General features: G+C 39.7%; 1 protein-coding gene across 2 annotated transcripts; it reads right to left on the bottom strand.

Annotated features, from left to right (window-relative positions):
* Positions 1-276: 276 nt before the first annotated feature.
* LOC121340427 (TBC1 domain family member 7) lies at positions 277-17904 on the bottom strand. Of its 2 annotated transcripts, none has more exons than XM_041413166.1 (9): positions 17778-17904; positions 16272-16468; positions 15688-15840; positions 14935-15015; positions 12093-12280; positions 10347-10484; positions 8595-8740; positions 1347-1476; positions 277-539 (listed from the first exon to the last, which is right to left on the bottom strand). In XM_041413166.1, exons 3-9 carry the CDS (start codon positions 15797-15799, stop codon positions 453-455), a joined length of 882 nt encoding a protein of 293 aa, XP_041269100.1. In that variant the 5' UTR covers positions 15800-15840; positions 16272-16468; positions 17778-17904; the 3' UTR covers positions 277-452. The 2 variants fall into 2 exon arrangements, with proteins under 2 accessions (XP_041269100.1, XP_041269099.1); XM_041413165.1 differs by having other exon boundaries at positions 15688-15811.
* Between the last annotated feature and the right edge of the window lie 435 nt (positions 17905-18339).

The following is an 18339-nucleotide window of genomic DNA, read 5'->3' as shown; positions in this document are numbered from 1 at the left end:
AATTACATTGATAAAAGCATGCTTGCTCACCACCCAGGAGGCTGGCATTTAGTAAATTCACTGTACCTACTTACTACTTCACTACCTTCAAGTAGTAACTAGTTATATCAAGTATAAGATGGCATACTGAAACATTTTTAAATTACTAGTAAATCTATTTACCTTGCTTCAAGAGTTAATTTTACTTCTGCAAAAGCAAGAGAGCTCACTGTGCAACCGAAATACTGTAGCTGGATGAATAGGTAACACTTCAGATGTCATCACTCCACCACTAAGTATCTTCATTCCATCTATATTTATTGAAAAATATTTACATATTGGTCACCATGCTTTAACAGCATCTTTACACAAAAGGGTTAATGAAGAACATCACACTAGGATAGGGGAAGGGTGGTAAAATGTCTTTTCTAAAGTTAGGTTTTTTCCCAAGCAGTCACAAGCCAAGAGAGTTCTCAGACTGAGTGTGCTGGAGTCCCGCAGTGCGTGCGCCACAGATCCACAGCTTTGCTGACAATGGCGTCGGTGTTGTCCTGAGGAATCTGCAAAAGATCGGGGCAAGTTGCCTGGTCAGAGCACTCCATTCGGATTGCTTTGTTTCAAATAAAGGTTTTGAATTTCCAGGTCAGATTTTATCCCTTTGTAAAAAAGAAAACGAAAGTAGAATCCCATCTCCCTGTCCTCTCATCCCTCCATCCCTCTGTCCTGCACACGCCATATTACATCCACGTTTTGGACAAAAAGCCTTCATTTCCAAAATGCTGGTAAACAGCAGGCACCTCACACTTCACACATCCCTGACACCAGGCATGACTCACACTGCCTATCCATGACCACAAACTCCTACAACTCACCTGGCTTACACTGGGACCCTACAGCCCTGCTGAGATGCCTCATTACTATTCAGCATCAGGAAGGCTCAGGGTCAGGTTCACGATCCCCTCCTCACATCAAGAGAAAACACACATTGAGTCTACAGATTTGCATTCAGGCAAGATGCAAAAAAAAGGTGCCAGAAACCAACCCTTCTAAGAAGCCTCCAGAAAAATTAGCCTAACCTGACCTGCACTTACTTTCAGAGAAAAACTCCTTAGTATCACAAGAAATGTTAATTCTGTACATAGATAATGCATTCCCCAAGCCTAAAAATCACTCAATTCTATGGAAGCCTTAACTCCTGATAGAAAAAGTTATTATTCTCATTGCTGAGCATTCTCCCTTCACCTTGGCACTGATACACTCTTCTCAGTAATGTAATATCTTTTGGTACACCTGCAGCAGGCAAGCAATTCGGGCTGAAACAGTTATAAGCTATAAAAGGTAATGCAAAGCATAATTAGAGTACTTACATTTTCCAAAAACTGTCTGATCTTTTCTGCAGAATTCAGTGCTATTATCTTCATTTTAAAGGTTAATAATATCTCCACAGCAACAAACACAAGAATCTTGCAAGATCCACTTATAACTTTGTCCCAAACCCTATGAGAAAGTGAAAAGGAATCAGTAATCATCACTGTAGTGTTTATCTGCTTATTTCTCTGCTAGAACAGCCTTTGTACAACCATCTCTATCCAGAATATTTTTCTGAACAACAGCAATGTATTGAATTATTTGGGTCAGGGTAAATAGAAGACATTTTATCAACTCCTCAATCTGTACAGAGCAGAGGGATGGCAAGCAGTAATTCTAACGTACTGATATGGTCTGTTGCTGTTTAGAAATTGAACTGTTTACAAGCTCAAGTACAAAATGCAAATCTTGGCTTAATAGCCCGGACTGTAACAACTATTCCACTGGACTACACAGCTACCAGAGTGTGAGGTAAAGATGAGAATTTTCCCTAGTGCGAAAAAAAAAAAAAAAAAATTAACTTCATTAGCATGCCTAATAAAGGTACTCTTCAATCAGCTAAGCTGCTAAAAATTCAAAGAGATGTAACACTGAACTACCGCATCTCAAGCAGGTCATTGCTGTATGAGATACAAATATGATTTATCAGCAGGATATAGTCCATGATGTTTAAATTAGGCACAAGGCACAACTATTAAGTATTCCAATCCAATCCACTGTGCAGACACTCTCAGAAATACCTAGGCACTCCTACCTCTCGTGTGAAACCATACGTGGATCTCACAGTTTCAGTAAAACCTGAAGGGCAGGTGTCCAAAGGCTTCAGCAACAGAACTTGGATGAATATTAAAATGGATCATCACTACCAAAACCTACTATTAGCCTGCAACAATTTGAAATCATCCTTCATCCAGCAGCTCTCTCTCTCAGGCCCAGCTCAAGAGACTCGGGATAAAAGATTGCACAAAAAAGTGTGAAACCATCTGTCAGACGGCAGCTTTAATGGGCTCACATTATTTTTAGTTCTTGAATTTTAAGAGCTGTGTCAGAAAGAGTTTCTGAGGATTACAGTTCTTGCTCCTTCTGGCACTTGTTCAAACTATTTCTCCTTCCAAATAAAAACATGGAGGAACAAAGATCACACACTGTCCTCTGTAATTTCTGAATATAGTAATACCAACTGAAAAACATCTTCTGTAGCCCATCTACAACTTTGGATCTATGGGTGTGCTCCTTCCAGGGACAACTCAATTTTTACATGACCTCTCTCAGAAGAATTTGCCCTTCAGCCCAGAGTGCCAGGAGAGCACAACACAGGCATGACATGAACTCTGACAGCTGAAATGAAGTGTAGGATCACACTTTTACACAAGGAATTAAGAGGGGAGAGCCCAGCCAAGAGAGCAATTAAGGTGATGAAGGGGGAGGAATGGTGAGAGAGCTTGGACTGATCAACCTGTAGAAGAGAGGGATCTGGAGAATCTCATCAATCTAAACTGGAATGGAGAGCGCAAAAAGGGTGGAGCCAGGCACTCTCCAACCATGCCCAATGAAGGGATCTGAGGCAACAGGCACAAACTCAAACACAGGACTAGATTTTAACTTAAAACAAAAAAAGGAGAAACACAAATGTGTAGATCCTCAGGACTATTCTCAAAATAGAAGGAACCAAAAAACCCACATGGACAGATCTAGACGGGGGGAGGGGGGGAAGGAAAGGCACAGCCAATTTCTTTCCCCTTTGCAATTAGTATAATCCTCACAGGGACAGGAACAACACACAATCCAAAATCAAAACCTTACTGCTTCATTTGTGGTTCAAGCATCCCAGGACAAATGATCCCTGCAAATATTTGCTGTTGAAGTCAGGTGTAGGAAGCTTTAGGCAAGGATATGAGAAGACTGAGACAACAGCTCTGTTCCACACTGTACAGGTCACCCCTGTTTACTCCTACAGCATTTTCCTTCACAAACACATCTGTTCAGAACACAAGAAAAACCTCTCCATGTGTTCCATGTGCATCACAACTGTAATTACGAGTGACAATTACAGAGAGTAGCAGATCTCAAAAACAGGAAATAATTTTTAAAGTTCATATCAAAGCTCATGTTAATTTGAAAACAAACTTACTAATCCTATTATAAAATATCCAGTCTCCTTTCATTATTTTGCTTCCAATTCTTCTGACTTCAGTCTCCATAATTACATTAGGTTACATGCTATGCTCAGAAAACACTCTATTGTTTTCCTGCATTATTTAGTCTGATTCCAGAACAAATGTTTTAACAATGGCAAAACAGATGCAGTATCTAAATCACCAGTGTCTTAACAAATTTTGGAAGATGGTGCACAGAAATGTGAGTGAGATGTCAGCACTAACCAGCTGCGTCTGCTGCAGTGTTTTTCCCTTAACATTTCCAGCTATTGTTACTCTCAGTACAACTCCACCAGTGACAGTAATCGGGAATGACTGTGCAACACTGTGATGAACAGTCAGCACCTTGTCTGTACCAGCAGAGCCAGGAACAACAACATAAACTGTCAAAAGTGGAAAGAAACCACAGCAGTTTCAAGGAAATACATTTTCTGATGATCCTATTCTAATACACCAGTCTTTATACATTGTGTATACACAGGTGTCCTATTTTCACTTTTTTAGTAGCAATCATTTAAGGTCAACTTTACTGCAACTTTTTACCTATTCTTTGATACTCCTGGAGAGGGGGAAAGTACAAGAGAAACATCATGCAACCCTGCCTACAGCCCTATACAGGAATGCAGAAAAAGAAATACATGTCCTGAACAAAATTCACTGTTTTGTGTGACTATCATCCTCTGTAAAACACAACCGTTCAATTAACCACAGGAACACTCTTGCAGGTGTTTCTTGAACAGCAAAGAAGTATTGATAACCACAAGGAAAAATAAAAATAAATGGGAAGCTATAAAGGCAAAGAGCATGCCAAGGATTATGCAAATGAAACCATTTACTTTTCACCGAGCCTCTTCTATAGACAAGATATGACACTCCGTGTGCACCCGTGTGTGAAGGGATGCCATTCTCCAGGCACTCTCTGAGGTTCCTGTGGCACTACAGTGCAGTAATACACAAGCGCCATCACAGCACTGCTGCTCTCTCTTTCTCTGATACATTACCATTAACCTCACAGTTTCTCCCCAGGCTGCAGGGTAAAGACACTCAGCCTTATTGCCTGGTTCTAGTCCTCCAGCCATCCAGACAAGAGACATCTAAAAAGATCAAATGCTTTCTCCTCTGCCTGCACTTCTGGGTGTCCCTCCAGAGGTAACTGGGCATGGAGGGACACGATGAGGTTCACACAAATCTCACCCTGATCTACCATGACCTTGTGCCCATTCATTTGCAGACCTGGGAAGCAGCTCAGTGAGACAAACTCAATGAAGTTCCTCCGTAGTAGCAGCCCACAAGCACATTTTTATGCCCTCCTGCTCCACAGTAAAATTAAGGCATTTTCCATATTTCTGTTGCTTCTATTAACAAATGACTTACATTATTACAACTAAATGTAATTTATGCAGGGCATGGACATCACAGATGTAAAACTACAGAATTATATTAATACATGAAGTAGTGCCAGTTTGAAGGTCATATGATTTCAGGAGAATGACGGAATACTTTGCCACTAGCAAGTTGCCAGAGACTAATAACCTAACACTGGCCAGCCAATGCCAAGGCTTCAGTGCAGAGTACCAACAACATTAGGCAGGGGCCTGATACGTGAGTGGCATCATTAGGCCATAAAAAACGCCGGGCTCATTCACAATTACAACTGCAAAGCCGCACTGCTTCTGCTGGATCATCTGCGCTGACAATGCCAGATTAAACTGGAAGCCAAAGGGCCATTTTGCCTGTAGAGCTGAAGCCACAAACAGGACCCCAAGGTTTAAGAGCAGGCATCTCCAGCTGAGGGCCCTCACAGCACCATTGGAAAGCTTTCCACACATGGGCTTGCTTACCAAACAGATGAGCAAATACACTGCTGCACAAATCAAAAAAACAGCAGCGCTGAGTATGAAAACAAAGGTGTGATTCAGCTCTCTCCCTGTCTCAGAGGAAAACACACCTTTCTGTGCCTCTCAAACTTCTGCTACAGGCTGGTTCATATTCCAGAAAGCACTCTGTCTATATTCCAGGTGGGATACATAGTCTTTGGAATGGTCTGCTCCTCCCTTTTACCAATGTGACACCTTTAAGAAGTTTGTTAAGAAGCTCATCATGTAATATGCTAAGTGTATTAGACACTGCATAAGCTCAAAGCAAAAGTTCCCATGTGAAACCTGTCTGTATGTATTTTCCAAGCCCACTTAAATTAAACTGATACATAAATTTTACCTATGGTGTAACCTGAAGTGTGCTATTTATACAGTATTTATACTGAAGGCAGAGTCTGTCAGGTACTGGTATTGTGCAACTTCATCTCACCATTATGAGGTAAAATTTCTGCACAGCATGTGCAAGTCTTGTACACCTTAGAGAAAACTAAACAAACAAAACCATGAATTTTAGATTTATCTGCTTGACAGAGAAGACTACAGTTCATAGAAAGCAAGCAGCCTCTCTGAGAAATGCAGTGCTACATCATAAGTGAAAATAAATCATAAAAGACTGTGTTCAGATAATCTCTCACTTGACAAGAAAGTAAGTAAAATTCACAGGAGAACTGGAGACCTTCAAACCTCAGCAGTTTCAACACTGACATTTGGACGCATTTCAGATAAGCACTGGGGCTTCTAGATCCTAATCCAAACTGAACCTCCAAGCATTAATTAAGTTCATCTGTCACACACTACCCATGAAGTATGTTATTTCCTCAGCGAATAAGGCCATTATGATTACAACTGAATAATTCACAAACCTAAACTGCCAAGAAAAAGTGCACTTTCATCATGTTCCCACAAGAATTGCTAGGAAAAGGGATTGTTGTGCCGTCAGAAGTACCAACACTGGAATTTGTTTTTATTCCAGAGTGATATAAAAAGCCAGAATTTTGATGTTTTCCAGGGGGAAAAAAGTATTAGAAATTTCAGGTAATCAAAATATTCTATTTCATTACGGTAAAACAGCATATGGAAATGTTAAAGATGCATACTGATTAGGCAAAAATATTTCATGTAAATAAAACTAATTCAAAATGGTAGACATTTGAAGCCAAATATTCTTGCAAGATGAAATATGAAATCAAAATTCTTCATCTAGATTTTTCCTTTTAAACCATCAGGATGACACAGCTCCATTCAAGTTTCAATTTTCAACAGGAATTTTTAAAAAACCCTTCATCTTCCAAGAGCAAATCTGCTCTGATACAAATTCCTCCCTCAGCTCTTGTCCACAGCCATAAGATCCAGTAGCAAAACATGAGCTCTAAACCGTAATAAACACTCTATACTATGCATGCTTACATAATTTCTGCAGTCACAGAAGCAGTAAAAGCTTTCAATCACCACATCACACAATCACTAAGCAGACAAGACTACTTTGTAGCCTTATAGGTGTTTGATGAGAAGAACTTGCCATGTAACAATAGCCCTGTTGCACCTAAAGGTCTCAATCCTTCACAAAATGGTTTTTCCTCTCAAACATAAACCTTGGCAACAAAAAAACCTACAGAATCTCAAAGACCATGGTCCAACAAGAGCAGAGAGCACGATTTCTAATCTTACAGCTTGTTCCCTGAAATCTCCTTATTCTTGTCAGGGTAAATAAAACATTTTTAAGAACAGCCATTTTCCACTTTCCTCCACAGAACAAGAAGCACCAGATAAACAAACAGTGCATCCACTATTCAGATTATTACCAACTTTACCACCATAAAAGCATTTTCTACAAAGCAATTTACAAAGCACTGTTTCCATGCTAGGTTCCTATTTTAGCCACTGACGTCCTGAGATTACCTCAAAGTAAAGTTTCCCTTGAACATTATTACTTCTCAAAGTTTTCAGACAGCTGAAAATGACACCATTATTTTCTCTGTGCCACGTCCTGTTCAGCTATCAGCAACTCTGGTTAATGCAGAAAGATGTTTCTCTACATTGAGCTTGAATTTCCTGCTTTCCAAGGGTTCTCAGGCAGCAGAATTAGGGAAATCATACAAGCTTCATTTCAAAAGCCCTCCAGTGAAGTGTCATGCACAAGAATTTTTCCCTTTTAAAAGCTCAACAACTTATTTGTAACTGTAGAATCCTAATATAATCCATAATTTCATTAACTTTGTAATATTCAACTTGCCCTAGTACTTTTTAAAATAAACATTCTGTCATGGTTTAACCCCAGCCAGCAACTGAGCAGCAGACAGCCACTCATTTGCTACCTCCACCAGTGGGAGGGGGGAAAAATTGCAAAGGTAGAAGTAAGAAACAAATTTGTGGGTGGAGAAAAAAAGTTTCATAATTAGAAAGAAGTAATAATTTCCAAAAAATTCTAAGGAAGAGAAGAAAAACATAACAAAGAGAGGAAAATAAAACCTGAGACAAGTGATGCAACTGAGAACAGTTGCCCACCACCCCGACCGATGGCCAGCAAGTCCCCAGGCAAATGCTCCCACCTGCCATCCTCCTCCTCAGCTTAACTGCTGAGCATGACTGCACACAGAATGGAATATCCCTTGGGCCAGCTGGAGTCAGCTGCCCTGGCTGTGTCCCCTCCCAGCCGTGTTCTTGTGCACCCCCAGCCTCCTTGCTGGTGAGGAGCAGAATGATGCCATGCAAGGGCTGCTCTGCAGGAACTAAAACATCCCTGTGTTCCAAAACACAGCCCTATACCAGCTCTGAAGAAATCTAACTCTATCCCAGCCAAAACCCATACACATTCCCAAAATCTTTTTCATCTAACACTAATACAATACTACAATCACTCCCTAAGCACAGATTTTTGTCAAAAAGCCCAAAAACTGACTACCATTCAGCTATGTAACACTGACAGAGGGTTTGGAGTTCTGCATCCTAGGAGGCACTAAGTGTCCAACAGAATCAGCTGGTATACTTAGCTCCATCCTTTTTATTTTCAGTGGGTGACACAATCACACAGAGACTGATTATCTTGCATCAGTAAAAAGGGGAATTAATTCCAATTTTACCATTTTTAAGTTAGCAATAAAGCTAATACCATAATCTTACAGATAAAGTATGGAAAGCTCTTTGCCTGCTAGTGATGACAGAAAGCTGAAATTACTATGCAGTTACAAACAGAAAGAAAAGAAAAAGAACTTGCCTCTGTAAACTGGACTCAGGTAAACATCCTGCAAAACACTTTTTAAACCAAAGATCATAGGGGAGTTTGCTCATTGCAGCACATGCCTTCAGGTGCATCAGTAGTCTGTTATCTTCAATGTTCAAATACTGCTCCAAAATTTTTGGCTGAGAAAGAATCAGAAAATTTTAGGTAACTCACACCAGAATACCTTCATAGTTAATGCACACTGTAAGACAAGCACTGTTTCAACAATTCAACTGGAGCAATGTAACAAAATAATGTACCTTCATTCTTTTAGTTGCTACAAAATACAGGTGTTACCGACTTTCACAATTAACTAATCATGAACTTAATTCAAGAAACAACCTCAGCTTCCTGAAATTGCTGACCACTAGCAGAACTTCCAAGATATGCAGTATTCCCTAATGTAAGGAGGTGTTTCAGAGCTTCAAGCAATGTAGAGATTTAACATGCACTAATTACTGCTACCTTCCAAGTAAAATTGAGTTTCATTCACCCCAAACCGAATTGCCTTAGCACACATCAAGAAATATCTACACACAATGCAGCAAAACCCAAAAAATCAATTCTGAGAGCAAATCCCTGAGCAACACATTAAAAACTGGACACTGATTTATTGTTTAAAAACCCTAAGTATTTAAGGCATAAACATGTGGATAATTTTTCCATCTTGTTTAGATTTTAATGTATCACAATACGCATTTTCATAAATTCTTTACTACCTTTATGCTTTGTCATAGTTAGGCAAACTGCTAAGGACTTCAACTGCTAAAGGCAGAAAACACTTCCTTTGCCAATATTCTCACCTACTGAGTCTTGGCACATTGATTGTGTTAAAAAAAAAAAAAAATTAGGGAGGCAGACACTTGGCACTCTTTACACCACATCGTGCGATCACACACTTTAAAAATATTCCTTTCTCCTTTGAACTGGTATAGTTGAATGTACCACCCACAGAAACAGGAGGTAGGTTTAAAAATTATTTCTTAGTTCCAAAAGAACTAACAAGGGCAGGCATAATTTTCCCCAGCAAATTTCTATTCAGCAATTGCTGGTGCACATGTACTCGATATTTTTACTTTTTAGGATATTGTTAACTAAAAGGTCCTTATCTGTTACAGCTATTTGATGAATTACAAGAACTTTCATAATTTTGGTAAGTACACATTAAAATCAAACTTTCATTTTATAAATCAGGAAGAGAGACATTCAAAATTAATATTCTGTGATAGCGTTTAAATTGTCAGTGTTACAAAAATCTACTCCATTTTTTATTATAACTTGATCTGCAGCATACTATTTTTCTGAAGATTGAGTACTCTGCTCCACTTATAAAGCAAAACTGTGCTTTGTCTGTCATCCAATGAGTACCACATGAATGCCAGAAATGCAGCCTAAACAGTAGCAGATGTACATCAAGATGTTCTTCACTTTTGACATTTTTAATTGTTTAAAGAAAACTTCTAAGTGACCAATTTGCGAGACAAATAATTCAACTAGATACAATGTAACCTTTAGGTAAAAAAGGTAATTGAAAATTACCACATAGCAAACAAAAACCATTTCTAATGTTACATTAGACAGGGCAGCACAATCACAATGCAAAAAGCACTCCTCCCCTATTCTCAAAATAGCTGGTGGAACAGAATCCAAGACTGTCACTTCTGATTCTCCAGTTGTCTCCCTGTGTTAATGCTTTCTATGACTGCTTCTCCTTGCAAAAAGAAAAAAAAATTCCTTTTTCCTTACCAGCTGTTGTAACGAATCTCTGTGCTTGCTGTTCAGCTGATTCACAAAGCAACTGACAAGCCAATAGCACTCTATAGGATCCTCTACCATTTCCTCCATTGCTCTAGCAATAGCAAGAAACACTTCATCTTCAGGTTCCTGAAAAACAAAGCAAAAGAAGTGATCTACAGAGAAGTACTGGACTATGCTAATTTAAATTATTCTTATATTCCTTTGCTCTGCTCTGGGAAAAAAACAGGAATCAACATACATGAAAAGCTGTTCTGATGTTACTAAACAAGAGATCGGGCAGCAGCTGCACGATGATGACAGATATCTATTAAAACAGAGCAAGTAAGACTTGTCTTGCTTTTAAAACCAAAACATGCTTCAGTGTATAGAAGGTCCTAAATACTACTGGGATACATCTCTGCCACATAGACTGCTCCAATACACATGTATCCTTACCTGAACTCTCTGCATTCAAATGCACAAAACACTCAGCAGACTTCCGATTGTTACTCAAACATTTCAAAATATTTAGATCAATCTGACATCTCTTCATCTCCCTCTGCCTCTACAATAAAACACCTGCATTACCAACAAGAGTAACCTCTCGTAAGTTTAAGGGGAAAGTGACTGCACTGAAAAGAGAACAAATGCTTTCTGCAACAGCAAAACAAACCTGAGTTACAGGCCAATGACTGGGGCTCTGCTAAACACCATCGCTATGAAACCTCACCACAGTGCTGAGAACAGCTCTGAGATGCACCGACAAAACACTTGCTCAGAAGGCAACACTGCTCTAGAAGGGAGGAATTTTCAGCCCACTGCATCACATGCCAAGATCAAGGAAATTTCTCTACTGGAAATCTGCAGGATAGGATGGCCACATTCCTAGGAAACGATAAGGGTATGAAAACATTCCCTCCTCTGACAAGAGAATGCTGCAGGTAATCCTCCAATTCTAAATATTACTGAATTTTCCGTATTAACTTCAACTTTTTTTATTTGGAACTTTTCTTTAAGTACTTAGTCAAAATTCATGATTACAGATGAAAAATTACAAATTAAGCTGGGCTAGAGTGAATACAGATAAACTAACTACAGGACAAAATACACTTAATAAGCTCTGTGGCTCCATTCCTCATCTCCTATGTCATGGAAAAAAGAAAGAACCACACATTGTTTTTACCATCACAGTACTAATTTACCATCACAGCACAGCCTTGTTTAACCATATGGGTGTACACTGTGAACAGCAGAGTTTGTGCATTACCTGACAGAAGCCCAGGTCAATTCAGACTAAGAAAAAAAGGAGGACAGTACACTGAAGTCTAGATTTAAAAACAAGTGATTTAAGTATTTGCTGCAACTTGCATTAAATCACTGCTTGTACAGGCTCTGGATTACCCCTGTTCCAGGAACGTAAGAACCTATGAGCTACAATGAGGTGATGTCATTTTCATGTCAGTGCTAAAAAGAAACTGAAGTGCCCCGGAGTACAAAAGGCTTGAAACGTATCAGGAAAAATGCACAAAAGAGATTTTAAGACATAAAGTCTTACCTAAGTACTTAGGGGAAGGAAAAGAGAAAAGCACTTTGACTAAAATTCTTTATTTTATACTCGTACTTCTGTTTTGCATTCACCTTACTTGGTCTATCTATAAGCATTTGTGGGGTGACCAACAGTTCAGTTTCCCACTGGTTTATAGTTTCAAGTTCAATAAAGTACTGTCTTTAAAAGACTGTTGAAACACCACTGACCAATGGAAAAGCTACGTTTCGAGGCAATTTTCCTGATTCCAGTTGATGTATGCGGAGGAAAACATCAACCTGTGGGGTAGAATCATTAATAAAGCGAATCACACGAAGAGCGTGGTGAATATCCCAGTACTGCTCCTTCCGGTACTTCATCACCAAAGCATGAGATTCGTGGTGAGGAGGAATAATTCCTAAAAAAAAAAAAAAAATTAAAAAAAATTATATTTTTTAAATTAAAAGAAAAAATATAAGCAATTGTAAAAGAGGAGTCTTACTTGTTACTTTTATCTGTCTAGTTTTCAGTACAGTACTAGGTGTATATTTGTGCCCAGCTTCCATTTATTTTGAAAACTAAGTCAGTGTAGAGTGATTTTTATATATATTAGCTGTTCATTTTCTCAAATTTTACACTTTGTCACTCTGATGACAGAGAATATATACATGCAACTAACTAATGTCAATATACTGTCCACTGCAGTATTAATTACTTTACTGCCAGAAAAGTCTACTCATTGTACCAGATTAAATCTCCCTAAAATAACATGCAAAATCAAAAGCAATCCATTGAATCAATTCCCCTTACTCAAGGGTCTTGCCATGCACTGATTTTTACAACAGAACTGTCACAGACTTCAACAGAAATAAATGTATACATACACCTAGGCAAAAAAATGCTATTTCCCTATCGCTAGGGGAGCAGAATTTTTCCCAGTGTAGAAGCCTATGAGAACAAAGTATTCTTCAAAAGTCAGCTCTGAAACAAGCTACCTGCTCCTTTTACCACTCATTTAAAGAAAAAAAAATATCCCTGCCAAGTGTTAAACCATGAAATGGCTGAGTTGAACAACAAGCACATCAGACAGAAAATTATCTTTTCTTTTCCAGCTGCAAACCTGCCTGCATTTCAAAAGCTGGAAGAAAGCAAGACATTTTTCACGATATGCCAAAAGAGAGTCAACATCATAACTGTATGTACATACTGCCAACTGCTCTCCTCAAACACAGAGGACAACCTTAGGCAGGGAAAACGAAGCTGAAACAACAGAGGGGTGCCTGGAAACCATCATGAGTCATCCTTGAACAGGAAGGTAACAGAGGCATTGCTGACACACCACGCAACCTGGGACATCAGCAAGCCTTATTACATGTCTGAGAGAGTTCTGCTGACAGGACTGACTTCCTTTTCTTAAATTATTAACATTATTTAGAAGTCACACGACACGTCCCACCAGAAAAAGACTGGGCTGTGGTTCCGACCGTTCAGGGGGAGATATTTTGCACTGCCCTTCTCAATACCAGCTTTTCTAACAACTGCTACACTGAAATGCAGTGTAAGAAAAGTCCCTGAACCTCTATTCATCCAAGGCATGTCACAGAATGACAGTGATTACTTGAAATCACAGAAATCACGAGTTTGAAGGGACCCACAAGGACCACTGAGTCCCCCTCCTGGCCCTGCACAAGACCACTCCAAAGCATCACACCACGTGCCTGAGAGCAGAGCTCACTTCTTGAACTCTGTCAGGCTTGGTGCTGTGACCACTTCCTGGGAAGCCTGTTCCAGTGCCCAATCGCCCCTTATTCTGAAACCCAACCTAAACCTCCCCCGAAACAACTTCATGCGGTGAAATTAATCACTCTGGGTTTAAAATACAAAATACTTTTTAGAACCAGTATAATCTTCCAAGCAGTTGATTCAGAAGGGGTTTTGTGTTATTGTATGATTCACAGACCCTTTATTAAAACAGCCCAAGACCTGGCTCTGCAGTGAGCCACAATTTTGCAGTGACGTTTTTGCTATTATAGTGTTGGCTGAAGGATTCTGTACTGAGTTGCTTGTCCAAAATTCCTATGCTATATTTCCCACTACTGATATTTTAAAGGATGCTGACTACTTCACTAGTGCCCAGGGTACAGTAATATTTTTAATGGCTGAGCCTTTTATCAAATAGGACTACTCTGTAAGTTCAATGCCAAGAACTTCAAGCTTTTGAATTAGATCTTACCCCTTCTGTGCACTGTTTATTTACTACCTTTGCCAAAAAATGGCTTACAAATCCACACAATCAGGAATATGAAAACTTTCAAAATGTAAAAACTGGAAGGGGAAAAATGAATTAAAAAATTAAGATTTTTTTAAACCCCTCTTGTCTCCAAGTGGACATTATCTTGCATCTAGTCAACCAATGTACTTGACCAGTTAGAGCAAAGTCATTAGTACTTTTTAATTAGTCATCTGACTAGCGCACTTCTAGGAAAATATAATCTATTTATGGTTTTTACAGTTTCTGGGGATACCATTAACTTGTCTTCAGCCTTGTATCTTCTTCAATGGAAAATACAATTCAAAGCCAGCAGCAAAAACCATAGGAAAACAATATTCTGCAGAACACAAAGCTTCTCTTTAGAATAATCATGTACTAAATGCTTCACTCAGTTTAAAACTAATCACAACTTTACTTCAACTTAATTGTCTGTTATTTCAGGAGCACAACTGAGTATCTTATCAGATATCGATGACTTCTTATAATTGACATTTCAAATTCATTTCATAAATGTACTTGGATAGGGTTACAAAGTTAAATACAGAAACATACTCTCCTAGACACATTTCAGCAAAGTTCTCAAAAACTTGTTTTATAATTGCCATTGTGCATCCAAGGGGGATACAAAAGTTGGCTAAATATATAATCAGTAGGCAACGTAATACAGAATAATCCTGTCATTACTTCTTCAAAAAAAAAAAACCAAAAAAACCAACCAACCAAACAAAAAAACAACAACAAATAAAAAGGATAAAAAATTGCACCTTCCTACATTCTACATTCCATGTTATAATTCATACCTAGAAGCACTTTCCACACCAGTATACGATACATGGATGGAAGAGGAAACCTTTGACTAAATGTGCAAAGCTTCTCGATATCTGTAAAGAAATGAAGTGAAAAGAAATTCAGGACAAATTTAAATGTGGTTATAAATAGGTTTGCATCTCTAACCCAGCTAAGTATGACAAACTTTAGTTGCAGACTGAAATTCCCTATTTCACCGCGTATTATCAACAAATGCTTTCACTGCTTTCATGTTGGCCTGATTTACAGTAAAACTACTCCAGGTTTCATCAGGAGGAAAACTGGACCATTTTTACAGGCCTTTTGTAAAGCATGTCTCTGTCAAAACAATTAAGGCCTTTTTTAAAGGGACAACATTAATCTTTCTGTTCTGCCAGAGATGTGGCACTCCTCAGGGACCAACAGCAATAACATCTTCATTGCTTTGAAGTTAGATGGAATTGACAGCATGAGGCGATGCATTCTCAGATTAAAACTGCTTTCCCTAAAAATCTTGCAGTTTCTTGGGCACAGAGAATGAAAGACAGAAAGAAGTATAAATAAGCAAGCTGACAAATCTTTAATAGTTTTTAAAATCAGATTTCCAGATCTTTGAAAATCAAAGGTCTGCTAGCACTAACTGAGGGATTATTGGCAAAAGATGCAAAACTTAAATAAGAATTAAGCACAGCAGGTAAACATTTTCTATTACTCCCTCCCCAGCCCCTAATCACCAAGAAATAGAGCAAACAGTGAAATCAACTTGCCCAAACGATCATCCTTTAACAGAATTTCCAGCGACTTCTTTTCTTCAACTCCACGAAACCCCACTTTCTCATAATACACTGAGCGGAAGTTCCTCTGAGAGTCATCAGCCATGACTGACTCCTCCTGGAGAAACAAAGAATTCCTCTGCAGACCTACAAGAATACATTCCTATTGCTTTAGGGTCAAGTAATTTTGCACACTGGTATAAGTTTACCGCCTATGTCTCTACAGTATTAATAAACCCTACAGAATATTAAAATCTTCCAAGATTTTTTTTGCCAAATACTAACATAAAGAATTATAAACGTAATTTATTCTGAACAAGATCTAAAGACACCAATTTTACAAACAAAATTAAGGGATTTTAAAAAAATTATTCACATAGTATATTATGCTAAATTCCAAAAAATTGTTTGGTTTTTTTTAATTGCTAGAGAAACACTTAAGTATTTTATGTTATTCCCTGTACTTCAAAACAAACACAAAAAATACAGTTACAAGTCTGACAAAATTTTGACTACAAAAACCCTACTCAAGCAGAACTATTGCCCACATAAGTAAAATTATTAGGTTTCTTACTCACCAGCCAAGGTAATCAGAAGCAAGGACAAGCCAGAGTTGGCCTCAGTGGCACAGGGGTGACAGGGAAGAGTAAGGCTGGGTATGTAGGTTTCTTAAGTTGCAGATACCAATTAAACGCTCATGTTGTTACGAGCTGCTCTAACAGCCACAGCCTTGAGCTTGTTATGCCAGCACTAAAACAAAATAAATGTCTCATCCCTGTAGTGGAAGCAAAGGTAAATTCCAGTTAGTGCTCTGTGTATCATAACAACTGTAAATGACATTTCAATTCAGCTCAACCCTCTAACTATCAATTCTCTCTCCTCTGCGGGCTTGCAAACATGAGAAAGTTCTGTTTCCTAACTCCAAGGACTAAGAACAATCTTAACTTTTACATCCAGTGACAGCAGCAATACTTTAAGAGAAAGAATTTATTTCTGACTCAAGAGCGGTGAATGATGCATTGAGAAGCTTTTATAGTTAAATTCTATTTTCCTTGCAGAACCAAAGTACACATCAGGAGCAAAGCACGTACAGATATAAACAAAGACCACAATTTTACAGAGAGTGCACACATTTAAATTTGCATATCCAGAAGGCCTGTTTGTGTTTCAAATTATGTCTGGTTTTAGTGCTTTGTAAGATCAGGGCCAAGACCAAACAGCAAAATACAAACCAGCAAACGACTGAATTAGTCCTTTCTGAGATAGGCCAAATATTATTTCAAAACCAGAGAAAAAAAGAAATAAATATTACTTGCAACACATTCCAGTCCTGTACTATCCTTAAGAAAATGACTGCGATATTCATGTATGGTGCATTTAAGGGTCCACTGATCACAGTGCTCACTGTTTGCATCGCAGCCATGCCTAAAAGCAGACTTCAGACGTCATAGGCACTCAACTACTTTTGAAAACTTTCAGATTTTCATTTACATTTTCAAATTTTTAAAAGCTGAATTTAGTAAGTGTTATTTAGAAAAACAGCAAAAAGAAACCAAAAACCAACAAAACACATCTAGCCCATACCATTTGCGGAAAAATGACAAGAAACAGGACAGGAACGTTAAACATAATTTGAAAAATAACAGCAGGACCTATTAGCCAGGAATACTATTTTAATAATTTTAAACTAGCAGAATAACAGCAGTACATTTTATTTATTCAGTAGTAAAAGAAGGAAGATAGTTGGTTTCCTCCCTCACAACTCAGGATTTGTATTTTCACGTTATGCAAATGACCAGTATTGCAATCTTTACACCCGTCTTCAATAAACTGGAAAAAGGGGGAAAACAAATCCTTAGCCAGCTCATTAGAAGTGTGCTGTACAGAAGTGTGCAATTAACTCGTCCTATCCTTAATTACAGCATTTTCGTCCAAAATAGCTGCTTTCCCGGTATCAATGAGTGTCACTCCAGGTGAGGCAGCAGCGCCGCACAGGCCCAGGGCGCGGAGCCACCGCGCTCTGCCCCCGACCGAGCACCCCTGCCTCGCAGGCCCTGCCGGAGGCTCCCCCCACCCGGCCGTACCTCGGGGCTCAATTCCCAGCCTCCGTCACAGTCCCAGAGGAAAACAAGGGCACATTTGGGCACGGGATCACAGCACCCCGGGAATTCGGGCCGTGCGGGGCTCCCCCCGCCGCCCCCCGGGCTCCACGGGCAGGCGGGCGCGGCCCGAGCGCGGCGCATGCGCGGGCCCGTGCCGCCCGGGCGGCGGGCGGAGCGCGGCGGCTGCCGAGCGGGGGACGCCCGGGGATCGTGGTTTTTGCTGTGGGCGTCCCGCAGCCTCTCGGGGTCGCCCGGTTCATCACGCACCCGTCCTGTACTCCGCGCCACCCCTCAGCTCCATGCCTCTGCCCTCAGAGGGCATCCGTCCCTCAGAGCCGGCTCCCCGCGTGGCGGGGGTGCGCTGAGGGCTGCCCGCGTTGTTTGCTGTGACGATGGGTGTGCTCGGCGCTTTGGGCCTCATCCGCCGTGACTCCAAGGACGAGTTACTTAGAGACACCTCTGGGAAGCGAAGTGCATTTCGCAAAACAGAGATTTACTCAGGCGCTTGTGATCAAAGTACTGGGTGCTAAATATCCCGCCCATC

The sequence above is a fragment of the Onychostruthus taczanowskii genome, unplaced genomic scaffold, assembly GCF_017590055.1.
Source record: "Onychostruthus taczanowskii isolate IOZ18803 unplaced genomic scaffold, ASM1759005v1 scaffold40, whole genome shotgun sequence".
NCBI lineage: Eukaryota > Metazoa > Chordata > Aves > Passeriformes > Passeridae > Onychostruthus > Onychostruthus taczanowskii.
The sequence above is the reverse complement of the archived record's forward strand: the minus strand, read 5'-3'. Positions and strand labels throughout refer to the sequence as shown.